General features: G+C 41.9%; 1 protein-coding gene across 1 annotated transcript in view; it reads right to left on the reverse strand.

Moving 5' to 3' along the window:
• RERE (arginine-glutamic acid dipeptide repeats) overlaps window positions 1-13,214 on the reverse strand; it is a 392,536-nt gene that overhangs the window by 105,119 nt on the left and 274,203 nt on the right. The window contains 1 exon segment of the mRNA XM_050787836.1: window positions 2,922-3,020. Within this exon segment, the coding sequence (XP_050643793.1) occupies window positions 2,922-3,020 (99 nt within the window).

The raw sequence follows: 13,214 nt of genomic DNA on the forward strand, positions 1-13,214 counted from the left end.
AGAGGGGACTGCCTTGTTGCCACATAAATCTCTTCAAAGATTTGATTTGGATCCATTCACCAGAAGCTTCCTTCAACCTCTCAATTATTCAGTCTGTCTCTCTTCTTCACTGCTGAGGTTTTCAAAGTGAAGCTTCACTTCCTACACATAAGGGAACCATTTGATCCTGAGGCTCTGCAAGGGCTGGACGACTGCCAAGACATTTCTCAAACCAAGAAGCAAACATGATAAAAATGACCCCAAACGGATACGGATGTATGCAGTTAAGGATCATTATTCCATACTCAAAATATTCACCACTTTGGAGTCATGTTTTGTTTTTCAAAATAAAGCAAGGCTGTTTCTGATGTGCAAGGCTTCCCTCTCAGCTCACAGCTACAAATCCCCAAGTAGCAGCAATGGGGAGACAATCAACAGCTGCCTGATGTTACAAGCAGGCGCTTCAGGAAAAGGAAAGCAGCTTTCCCTTCAGCAGGAAGAGAGGACTTTGGCTGTGTATTTTTAAAATTCCAGAGGGAATGAAAGGTCACAAGAGAAATGAAAGAAGGGAGAGAGGAGAGCCATGGCTGGCGAGGGGCTGGGAGGCATTAGTGAGGAGTGGGAGGGTGGGAGACCAAGAAGAGGCAGAGAGGTGGGGAAAGAGAGAGGATGCCAAAGGGCATGGAGACTGAAGAGAGAGGAGATGGCCAGGAATGGAGGGAGAGAGAAGCAGAAGCAGCCACGGATTGCAAGCTGACAAGGCCCTGGGGCTGCCGAGGCCAGGCTGAGAGTAATGAAGGCAATCTCACAAAGTGTGGTTAAATGACCACAGTCTATACACTTGTTCCATCCTTTTCATCTCCTTATGTGTTTCTTCCACACAGGCTTTTTGCAGAATTTTAAAATCTTGTCAATTGGATCTCTTATGCACTCCTCACATAAAGAGGCTTACTGTAAAAAAAAGAGTATCAATATGACTTCTCAAAACTGAATTTAACATTGTCTAAATATTTTAAAATGTTTAAGATGTTTCTTTTTATTAATCATGTAAGATTTATATATATATGTGTGTGTGTATGTGTGTGTGTGTGTGTGTGTGTGTATATATATATATATATATATTTTTTTTTTTTTTTTTTTTTAAACAGCTTCATCAACTCCGTAAGTCTGATAAAATTAAAGTCTTAAGGGACTATTCAACAAGCACTCCATTACCAAACCCTCCGGGCCATTTCAGTGCATCTCAGCTCCGCCTAGCTTTTTCCATTCCTCAGCCCTCACCTACCCTCACCCACAGCCATTCTAGGAGCAAATTCTCTTTTCTCTACCTTCAAGGTGCAGCCTGGATCTCACTGCTTCTTATCATGACCACTGCTGCCACACCACCCAGCCACTAGTCCCAGCCTCGTGTGCAGCAGCCCCCGGAGACCACCCGACTCAGGGGCCAGAGTGAGCCCCACTGTCAGAGCCAGTCACTCCTCTGTTCAGAAGCTGCTCATGTGGGGCACATCACCACGCCCTGACGGCAGGCCAACAGGCCACACCTGATCTGCCCCCTCTGGGACACCCCTCCCACAAGCCCACCACTCGCCTCTCCTACCAATCCCCTCCTTGCTGTGCTGGAGAAACACTCCTGCCTACTTCTTGAACATGCCAAGCATGCTTTCACCTTAGGGCCCAGAATTCTCTAATATCCAAAAGGCTGCCCTCCTCACTTCACTAAGGTCTCATCTAAATGTCACTTACTTACCAGGGCTTTCCTGATCCTCCCTTAGCTAAGATAGTACCCCACCCAGCTGATTCTCCCTCATTACCCTATTCTGCATCTGCTTCACCATCCCCTGACACATACTCATTTACGAAGGTCTACCCTCTTAAAACTTAAGACTCACAAGGAGGGACAACACCTGGCGCACAGCAGGCACTCAGTAAATATTGCTGAATCAATGAAAGAGCGGGATCAGGAAAGCACATACAATTTCTAAACATTCTTTGTTAGCATATTTTAAATACAGGAGAGGAACTTGCAATCAATAGGTGTATTAGTGCCAGCCTTCATTTAAACTTCACTCGACCTGAAAGGCAAATGTCAAGCGGTAACATTCATACTGAAGACTATATTTGCAAAAGCACAAGAATTCTGTAAGTCGTTTACAGCAATGCCTTTTACGAGTCACAAGATGGAGATGTAGCTTCATTAAAACTGTCTGCTAGATGGGAACCCATGGGTTTGCAAGGCCGTATTTGTGGGCACATTTCTCTCTCCCCACTTCTTTCAACAGGCCACAGCAACACAATCAATATGTAAAATCCACGGTATTTATTTAATCAACTCTCTGCTTCCCACTTGTAATCAATGTCCTTTAGGAGGTCAGGGGTCTTATAAACCCTATACAAACAAGTCACCAAGCCAAGCATGGTGGAGCATGCCTACGGTCCCAGCTACTCAACAAGCTGGGGCAAGAGGACTGATAGAGCCCAGGAGTTCAAAACCAGCCTGAGCAACACAGCGAGACCCCCTTTTCTAAAATAATTACGATTAAAAAAAAAGACGAGTCACCAACCCTACTTTAGGTTATATGTCCACGGGTTTTAACATGCTGTGTCTTTAAATAGTGAGGTATCACAAGCTAGACTGCACCAAAAACGAATTCGAATTAACTTTTTTTAGGAGTAACTATCAATTTCTCCTTTCTTTCCATGAAACCTGGACAATCTTTCCCATCATCATCTATGAAGTCTAATCTTACTAAAATCAAGTCTTTCTGTACAATTATGAGGCTGAAGGCCCCATCCTCCTGCCTGGTGCTGCCACGGACAGCCATTCTGCATGACTGAAGCTTCTGCTTGAGTCTCTTTCCCTGAGCAGCAGGGAGGTCACACACTGAGAAGCCGGTGGCCCGATGCCCCAGAGCACAAGGCAAATGCTGGTCCCCGCTCACCACTTCGTCCTCAGTCCAGCACTTCTCGATGAGCTTGGGTACAGGCTTCTTCACCAGGCGCTGCAGGGCTTTGCCAGCATCATAACCGCTTTCATGCAGCTAAAACAACAAAAATTTTAGTTAGTTAACTGCACCAAATAACAGACAGGACACAAACCAATAAAAGGCAAGCTCCACATTGACTTTCTCTCACAGGAGAGTCAGGAAAGGGGCACTGAGACTCCATCATTTCAGTACACACGAGAATTTGTTCTCATTCAAGACCATCCTATCCCAACCCCTATTCTACTCGCTCTGGGAGAGGGAGACAGCCAAGGCAGAGAGTATTTTGGCAAAAGTAAGAATAGGATTCCCCTATATTCCCATAAAACAAACATTTAGGGAATGTTTGGCCCTGCCCAGTGCTCAGGACATTCTATGTAATCATTATCTTACCTAATCCTGTGGGGAAAGTATTCTCTCATTTAATCTATGGTTTAGGAGCTATCATCGCCCTATTTCACAGATGAGGAAACGCAGGCACAGAAAGATCAAGTAAAGGTGTTCACCACACTGAGCCAGCAGGTGGTGAAGCCAAGACTCCAACCCAGCCAGGAGGACCCCTACTCTTGCCTCATTCTCCGCAAAGCAGCATAAAGTCATACTTGATTATGTTCTTTCTTTTTAGCATTTCTTAAGTTTTTCGACTGTGCTAATTTCACACACACAAAAAAATTTAAAGTGTCTAAAATTTAAGAGCTTTTTAAAGAACGTAAGTCTGTGATAGTATGCTAGTTTTTCAGTACATATGAATAAAGATGCAGGTTTATCTACATATTCCCTTTAGGACCAGACTGGTTTCTTGTCAACGCTAATCAACTTTTCTCATCCTGCATCTTTTCAACCCTGTGTAGTGTCTGGCACCATGGACTCCTTCCCACCTTGCAAAGATGCTCCAGACACTCCTAGTTTCTGAGTTCCAACTTGCAGATGATGTAGAGAAACAGCAGGTGCAAAGATCCTCTCTTGCTTTATCTACCTCACCATACTGAGGCTGTCACTCAGAATTCTCATCGGAAATCTTTCCTTTACACGTCTAGTCTTCTTACACAAAGAATGATTTTGTCTAAGACTTGTATCTCCAGTGCTGAACACAGTCCATAGTATAAGGTAATACTCCAGAAAAACTTGCTAACTTCCTAAATAAAATACTAGATTCTGGGACACAGCAGTAAACACCACAGAAATCCCTGTTCTTATGCAGTGGACATTCTGATCCTTTCACTCGTGCTTCGATCTCTTATTTCAGCAATGAGCCAGCATTTGTTGAACATTCAGGACGAGTAAAGCTGAACATTCAAGACATGTAAAGAACAAATCTTATTAAGTCACGGTCCTTATTTCCAGGAAACTTACAAATTGGTACGGATACAAAACATACAAAATGACAAGATCAAGTAGGTTGTAATAATTACTCTCCCTTTGGTTTAGGCAAAGACCTATGGAATCACAAGAGGAGAGAGCCATGTGTTTCCTCTTTCTAACAGAAGACTCAGGAGGACATGCAGATGCCTTCCTGGCAACTGCTGGAGCCCCTGGGCTGGGCACACAGTAAGCTGGCAGTGGTAAATATTTGTTGAATGAAATCAATAAATAAATGCTGAAACACACACTGCAAGTCTCTCTTCCAACTATTTAACTGCTAACGAAAGGAATATCACAAACATTCATTTTCTTTTTTTTTTTTGAGACGGAGTCTCACTGTGTTGCCCAGGCTGGAGTGCAGTGGCACAATCTCGGCTCACTGCAAGCTCCGCCTCCCAGGTTCACGCCATTCTCCCACCTCAGCCTCCAGGGTAGCTGGCACTACAGACGCTCGCCACCACGCCCGGCTAATTTTTTGTATTTTTAGTAGAAACGGGGTTTCACCATGTTAGCCATGATGGTCTCGATCTCCTGACCTTGTGATCCACCCGCCTTGGCCTCCCAAAGTGTTGGGATTACAGGCGTGAGCCATCGCGCCTGGCCCAAACATCCATTTTCAATGCTTATTCAGCAAAACAGAAAGTATTAAAAATTTGAATTTCCAGAGCATTCTCACAGTTTAGAGGACATTAACTTATTTTAAATCAAGACTGGGAAGTCCAGGCTGTACATGAGCTATAACAATAAATCAACTACCTTAAAACAAAACAAAAGACCTGCCACAATGATCAACACTGGATCCCACTTGGGAGTGGTGGCGCAATGAGTAAATATTAACTTATCTATTTTTATTATTATTTATCATTAGACTAATTTATCACTATCATTAGACTCTTTTAAAAATAAAATACTACTATGATTTGCAAATGTTTGAAAACTATCCAATCTAGCCTTCTTTCAGAGGTATAAAAAGATCTGAAATAAAGTCAGATTCTCATACTTTGCTTAATATTCTCATACTTTGCTTAATAACAAGCAGACATTTGTCAAGTTCTATAATACAATGCGGATTTATAATCACAGGTCAACGTGGATGGGAACTGAATGATAGAATTACATGCCTTTTTAATGCAAAAAGCACACATTTTAGTGATAATTTGAAACTAAATGAAGTTGATCAAATCATAAATTTCTAATGAAAAGCTCATGACAAAATTAACAACTTTTATAAGAGGTAATTATACTGTATGGGGTAATTAATTATAAGAAAAGTGTGAGGCTAGGCACAGTGGCTCACACCTGTAAACCCAACACTTTGGGAGGCTGAGGTAGGAAGATTGAGCTCAGGAATTCAAGACTAACCTGGGCAACATAGTGAGACCTCATCTCTACTAAAAATTTAAGAAATTAGCTGGGCGTGGTGGCATGTGCCTACAATACCAGCTGTAGTCCCAGCTACTGAGGAGGCTGAGGTGAAAGGACGGCTTGAGCCTGGGAGGATAAGGCTGCGGTAGCCTTGATCACACCACTGCACTACAAGTCTGGGTGACAGAGTGAGACCCTGTCTCCAAAAAAAAAAAAAAAAAAAAAAAAAGCGGGAAAAACTATGGACTTTGGAGTCAAACTGCCTGGATTCCAACTCTAGCTCTAGTATTTACTAGGTACATGACCTTGAGAGAGTTACTTATCATTTTTGTGCCTTAATTTTGACATCTTTAAAAATGGATAAAACAATAACATCAACCTCTTAGGGATATGTGAGGATAATATTAGAAAACATATGTTAGCTGCATCTTTTAAAAAGAAAAGAAAAAGAAAAAAAAAAGAAGAATTGGCCTCATCTCAAGTTTGATCAACTTTCCAGATTACAGAGTAGTCTTCTCAGAGACAGAAAAAATTTTGTTAAGCTATAAACAAAAACCACTTATGTGTCACATCAAATTACCCAGGTTAAATGAAATTTGATTAAAACTCTGGTATCATATACAGGAAAAATTGTGATTTTTAACATCTTGGCTGGGTGCGGTGACTCACGCCTGTAATCCCAGCACTCTGGGAGGCTGAGGTTGGTGGATCACAGAGTCAGGTGTTGAAGACCAGCCTGGCCAACATGGTGAAACCACATGTCTACTAAAAAACTACAAAAATTAGGCAGGCGTGGTGGCAGGTGCCTATAATCCCAGCTACTTGGGAGGCTGAGGCAGGAGAATCACTTGAACCCAGGCGGCAGAGGTTGCAGTGAGCTGAGATGGTGCCACTGCACTCCAGCCTGAGAGACAGAGTGAGACTCCGTCTCAAAAAAATAATAATAGTAATAAGAAAAATAAAATCTTATGTGCCTGCTACCAGGAAATTGCTCATAAGAACATAAAGCCCACTCCAAAAGCAAACTGCTGAGTGGATGAAGTTCAATAAAATATCATTAATCCCTCCGGCATTCCGGCCTTCTGGTGAACCAAGAAGAGCTTTAAACTATAGCTGGAAGAGATGCTTCCACTGAAGTGCTGAACATCTCGTTAAGGTTGTTCCGTTTGTCAGACAGCATGGCTGCAGCTGCACAATGCCCCTCAGCTGAATTTCTAGTGATGAGCTTGGCATTCACACTTCCTTCACAAAACTTTGTTTCAGATGGCAGTTTCTCCTGAAGAAGCTATTCCAATAACATGGTAACTCGAGCTTCCTTCCCTACTCTATTCTCTAAATAATGGAGGATTCTCTCCTTTTGTTTGACCTGTTTGTCTGGCTGCCCTCTTAAAATATCCCTATTCCTTAAAAAAAAAAAAAAGTCCCTATTCCTGACTTTCCGATGATACCAGTAAGTACTGAGAGTCCCTACCTGTCCTCACCCCTACACAAAGATACATCTGAAAAGTAAAAAGTGTGGGATTATTTACCCAAAGTGATACATTTTTTTCTTTTCTTTTCTTTTGGAGACGGAGTCTCATTCTGTTGCCCAGGCTGTAGTGTAGTGGTGCAATCTCAGTTCACTGCAATCTCCGCCTCCCAGTTCAAGTGATTCTCCTGCCTCAGCCTCCCGAGTAGCTAGGATTCCAGGCACCCGCCACCATGCCCAGCTAATTTTTGTAATTTAGTAGAGATGAACAAGTTGGCCAGGCTGGTCTTGAACTGACCTCAGGTGATCAACCCACCTCCAAAGTGCTGGGATTACAACAGGCGTGAGTCACCATGCCCGGCCCCAAAGTGATGAAATATTTCTTCAATGGATGAAGAATATTATTGCGCTATCATCAGTATGTCACAGGGGCAAGTATAAAACTTGGTCAAGTGGCTGTTCTGGTGTACCCTCCTCCTTAGGGAACCTAAGGGACTTTTTCTTCTTAGGGAACCAAGGGGACTTTTTCTAAAGGGGCACTATCTTCTTAATGTTATAGACATTGACTTCTACCTTGTAGAAATCTTGTCTGAGAAAATTCCAAGACAGAGTTTTACATCTTTAAAGAAATACTTTATATCTTTTTTTTGGAGACAGAGTCTCGCTCTGTCACCAGGCTGGAGTGCAGTGGCGCAATCTCGGTTCACTGAAACCTCCACCTCCCAGGTTCAAGCGATTCTCCTGTCTCAGCCTCCCGAGTAGCTGGGACTACAGGCGCGCCACCATGTCCAGCTAATTTTTGTATTTTTAGTAGCGATGGGGTTTCACCATGTTGGCCAGAATGGTCTCGATCTCTTGACCTCATGACCAAGTGTTGGGATTATAGGTGTGAGCCACAGTGCCTGGCCTGTCTTTTTATTAAAGATACACTTTTAACATACTAGAAGTTGTTATGGCCCACACAGCTTCCTAATAGGGAAACTTACCTTTACAACATTTAAGGAAAATTACTGGTGATCAGGACATTTTTCTTTCCTTCAACACATTTATTGAGTGTTCAACTATGCCAGGCACTCTCCTAGGTGCTGGGATATATCAAATAGCCCTTCTTTTTTTCTCTCTTTGAGACAGAGTCTTGGCTCTGTCTCCCACGCTGTTAGTGCAGTGGCACGATCATGGCTCACTGAAGCCTCAATCTTCTGGGCTCAAGCAGTCCTCCCACCTCAGCCACCAAAGTACTAGGACAGTTGTGCACCACTCCTAATTTTTGTATTTTTGATGGAAATAGGGTTTTGCCATGCTGCCTGCGGTTGTTTTTGTTTTTTTTTGTTTTTTTTTTTGTTTTTTTTTTTTTTTTTTTTTTTGAGAAACAGTTTCACTCTGTTGCCCGAGCTAGAGTGCAATGGCACAATCAGCCCACTTTCGCCTGAATTCCTGGGCTCAAGCAATCCTCCTGCCGCAGCCTCCCAAGTAGCTCAGCTTACAGGCCTACGCCACCACGCCTGGCTAATTTTTTTTATTTTTTGTAGAGACGGACTCACTATGCCGCCTAGTGTGGTCTCAAACTCCTGGGTTCGAGTGATCTTCCTGTCTAGACCTCCTAAAGTGCTGGGATTATAGGCATGAGCCACTGCACCTGCCCCAAATAACTCTTCTTAAAAGGAGTTTGCTTTCTGGATGATTATGAAGATTTTCTTTCTTTTTCTTTTTTTTGAGACAGAGTCTCACTCCTGTTGCCTAGACTGGAGTGCAGTGGCATGATCTTGGCTCACTACAACCTCTGCCTCCCGGATTCATGTGATTCTTCTGCCTCAGCATCCCGAGTAGCTGGGACTACAGAGGCGCACATCACCACGCCCAGCTAATTTTTGTATTTTTAGTAGAGATGAGGTTTCGCCATGTTGGCCAGGTTGGTCTTGAACTCCCAACCTCAGGTGATCTGCCCACCTCGGCCTCCCAAAGTGTTGGTATTACAGGCATGAGTCACTGCCTCCAGCCAAAATTTTTCTTTAGATGAGGATTATGTTCAAGAAATAATGCTCAAGAAAGAGCTAAACTGGATATTTCAACTATATTCCTTACATAAAGTAGAACTGGTAAATTTATCAAAACACTGGCTATCTTAAATTTCTAAAAATTATCCTTAGAAACATTCCCCTCTAATACAACATCAAGTTCTGAAGGATTGCCATAATTTCATATTGTGAAAAATATTACATAGATTTCAAATTTTAAACACCTGATCATGACCACACAGCTACGTATACAGTCAGGAAATTAAACACAGGCTTCCCAATACTGCTAAGGTAAAATGTCCTTTAATGTGAATAAGATTTTCTACCATTTCCCTAAGAAGGCTGTTCAAAATAAACTGCAATGAAGATGGGGAAAAAAGAAACACCTCTCAAACGTCTTACAGCTTCACTTTGTAGCCACAGAAAAGCAATTAAAGCAAGATATTTAAACCTTTCTGTCCATTTTGCAGCCAAGCCAGGCTGGTAAAATCTGGGATTAAATGCAATGTTAATGTAGAGTATAGAGAACTGTACATTTTGGAGCTACTGGAAAAAGATCAGTACAAAAAGCAGGGACCAATATAAAGCATCCTGACTCAGTGAGCTTCCAATCTTTGAAAGCTAAGGAAGGGAGAAGCACTTAGATCTTATGCCATCCCCATGCAGTCACTATAGCAGGATGTCATTTAGCAGAAAGCACTTTCAAATTCATTACCACAGGTGTGTGGCAGTGGTGGGTTTTCCCCCCCCTAAATCCAATGATCAAGGAAACATTTACTTGAAAATCTTTCCGCCTCTTTTCCACATCACTAAACTGCATGACTGCACTTCTACCCAAATAAAACCTGTCTTCCCTAAACCACAGGTCAAAACCTAAGATTTATGATTAGGGAATCCTGTAACAAAATAGTGATTTCTTCAACAATCCACCAGCCTTTCAAGTCATTCCATCTCAGAACTATCCCTGTTTTGGTGTTTTCTATCAATTGGCCTTTGGTCTCTGGGTGTGCTCCATGGAATCCTCTGAGATGTGATCTTTCCTTCGTTTTTGATTGTTCACTGTGAAAGAAGAAACGTGAGTGAACGCTTTCCCTATGTGGTGTCTAGCCCTCTTCTGCCACACCTTCTGCAGCAGAAGTCCTTGGTGTGCTTGAGATCTAGCAGGACATTCCAGCCTCAGAGGCAGGCTGCTCACACCATATTCTCTTTGCTTCCATTCATTCAACCAAGAGTTACACCAAGCAACTCTGAAAGCTAGCAATGGGGAGGGATACGGTGGTGTGCAAAGACAGGCATGCATGAACTATGCAAAGTGGACTTCGTAGGGGATTCTAGTGCTAAAAACAATAGTAACTTCTGAATAACAAACACTTCATTTGGCTCCACTATAACAAAAGCAACCACTGCACTGACTCATCCAGAGCCAAAGACACTGTGCCACAGTAACTGGATATATTTAGCTAGTTGCATAAAAAACTCTCAGTAACTAACTCTATGTGCTACAATAAATTATCAACTTGTCAATACCTTCTGCAGCCTAGTGAAAATACACAGGATGTGAGGCAAGTGACAGATTCTTGCCAAGAGCCCTGTCCCAAACCAGCTGAGTTGAGGTTTTCATCTGTTAAATGGGCCTAAGACCACCAGCCCTCAGCTGTGTCACAGAACAATGGAAAGTGCTAAATGAGACAAAATGTGTCAAGATACTCTGAAATGTAAAATAGCTGTAAGCTGTACAGCGATATCATCATGGGGAGTAATACTTCAGATACATGGCTCTCACCTAACACTATTCAAACAAGAGGTTCAATTGAGCCAACAATGCCACTAGTCACTACACATCTGCAATTGTCTTACTACAGCCTCTGACCTCCTCCTGATTAGCAGAAGGAAAGGATCATGCTACAAGAAAAACATTTCTGCGTAATTGCCCAAGTTAAATCTGCTACTCTCACTCTGCCTGACAAATTATTCCATGCTTATTACTTTCTATAATTTAATATATATAAGTGCTTTACTGGCAAGCTTCTCGAAAGAATAAATAATACTTAATGACGGCCTACAGTTTAATTAACTCATGATTGAACTTCTCTCATGGATTGCTGTAAACATTAAATTATATCCTTCCTCAAAGCTACCATGGATAAAAATCTTGTTTAAAGCTTTAACTCTCTTGCCTAAACAATTCTGAAATTCCAGCAGATCTGTATGTTGGGCAGAGGTGGGAGAATCCACCTTAATGCATGGTTTTAAAGTGTGTTATTTTATAGAGCAAGGATGAGGCCTTAATTTTAATAAGATTGAAAATGTGCACATGTCCAAGCACCTCATTAATATTACAGCAGTCATTAAACATCTCTAGGTCTCAGGCAGTCTTATTAGCATAAACTCTGCGTATTACCACAAGGTTTCAAGTTTCTATTCTGGCTTCTCAGCTACCATTTTCTGTCTGTGTGAGGTTGCAAATAAATTTTCCTTTTGGCATGGCTCAGCTGTCAGGCACCTCTGTTCTATAATGAACCCATGAATTACACCTCCCTGCTCTGACATCTCTGGTCTCACACATCAAAATATTGTTCTTCAATTGTAATTTATAACTTAATTTAAATGTCCCTTTTCCTGTGACCTTTTTAGATCAAATGGCATTGCATCTGGCAGTTTCTACTATGCCAAAGCATACTTTTCAAATACAGCCATTATAATAACTATATAAAAAGCCTACTTAAGTTTGACTGCATTCAGGCTAATTAAATAATTCCAGTCCACTAAGAACAATATCAGACATCAAAGTATTTTGTTATGCAAAATACCTGTTTATATATCACAATAAACTGTCAAAATAACTGAAAAAGGAAAAAAGGAAGGATTTGGAATAAATCTTAAAATTCTTCATATAGTTTTAATTAATTATTTCAACTATTAAGATAAGTGAGAAAGACCTTGCTGAAATATGTTCAAAACAAAATTTAAAAATTTCTTGGCCAGGCGCGGTGGCTTACACCTGTAATCCCAGCACTTTGGGAGGCTGAGATGGGCGGATCACCTGAGGTCAGGAGTTCGAGACCAGCCTGGCCAACATGGTGAAACCCCGTCTCTACCAAAAATACAAAAATTAGCCAGGCATGGTGGCACACACTTGTAATCCCAGCTACTTGGGAGGCTGAGGCAGAAGAATTGCTTGAACCTGGGAGGCGGAGGTTGAAGTGAGCCAAGATGGCGCCACTGCACTCCAGCCTGGGTGACACAGCAAGACTCTGTCTTAAAAAAAAAAAAAAAATTCTTGGCTGGGTGTGGTGGCTCACACCTGTAAACCTGTAATCCCAACATTTTGAGAGGCCAAGATGGGCAGGTCACTTGAGGTCAGGAGTTTGAGACCAGCCTGGCCAACATAGTGAAACCCCATCTCTACTAAAAAGAAATAAAAAAATTAGCTGGGCGTGGTGGCGTGCGCCTGTAATCCCAGCTACTCAGGAGGCTGAGGCAGAAGAATCCCTTGAACCCGGGAGGTGGAGGTTGCAGTTAGCCGTGATCACGCCACTGCACTCTAGCCTGGGCAAAAAGAGTGAGACTCTGTCTCAAAAAAAAAAAAAAAAAAAAAAGAAAGAAAAAAATTTCTTATAACCATAATTCACAAATATGAATACATTTCATTTATACCTCTGTCATCGATGACCTAGTGCCAAACATATGAAACACATAAATGTTAAAAAACTAGAATTGAAACTAAGAGCACAATGTTTATTTTTATTTGGCCACTATCATTTCAAATAATGCTATTAGGTACCAGAGAGGCTAAAATTTGTCCGAATGGTCTTATGGGAGCAAAATTCAGGGATAATGGAAAAGATAAAGAATTTAACTGCAAAGGGTAGGGTTTGAGAGAAAGGTCCAGTTAATTTTCAGAAGGAAATATACAGTTATTGAACCAACCTTCCCTCCCTCTTTCCATCACTTTCTGAAACTACAATGTTCCAGGAATTATGTGCCAGCCCCTGGAGTCACATGGAAGAAAGGAGGGGGTCGCAACATTTGCTGAGCAGT

Source organism: Macaca thibetana, chromosome 1, assembly GCF_024542745.1.
Source record: "Macaca thibetana thibetana isolate TM-01 chromosome 1, ASM2454274v1, whole genome shotgun sequence".
NCBI lineage: Eukaryota > Metazoa > Chordata > Mammalia > Primates > Cercopithecidae > Macaca > Macaca thibetana.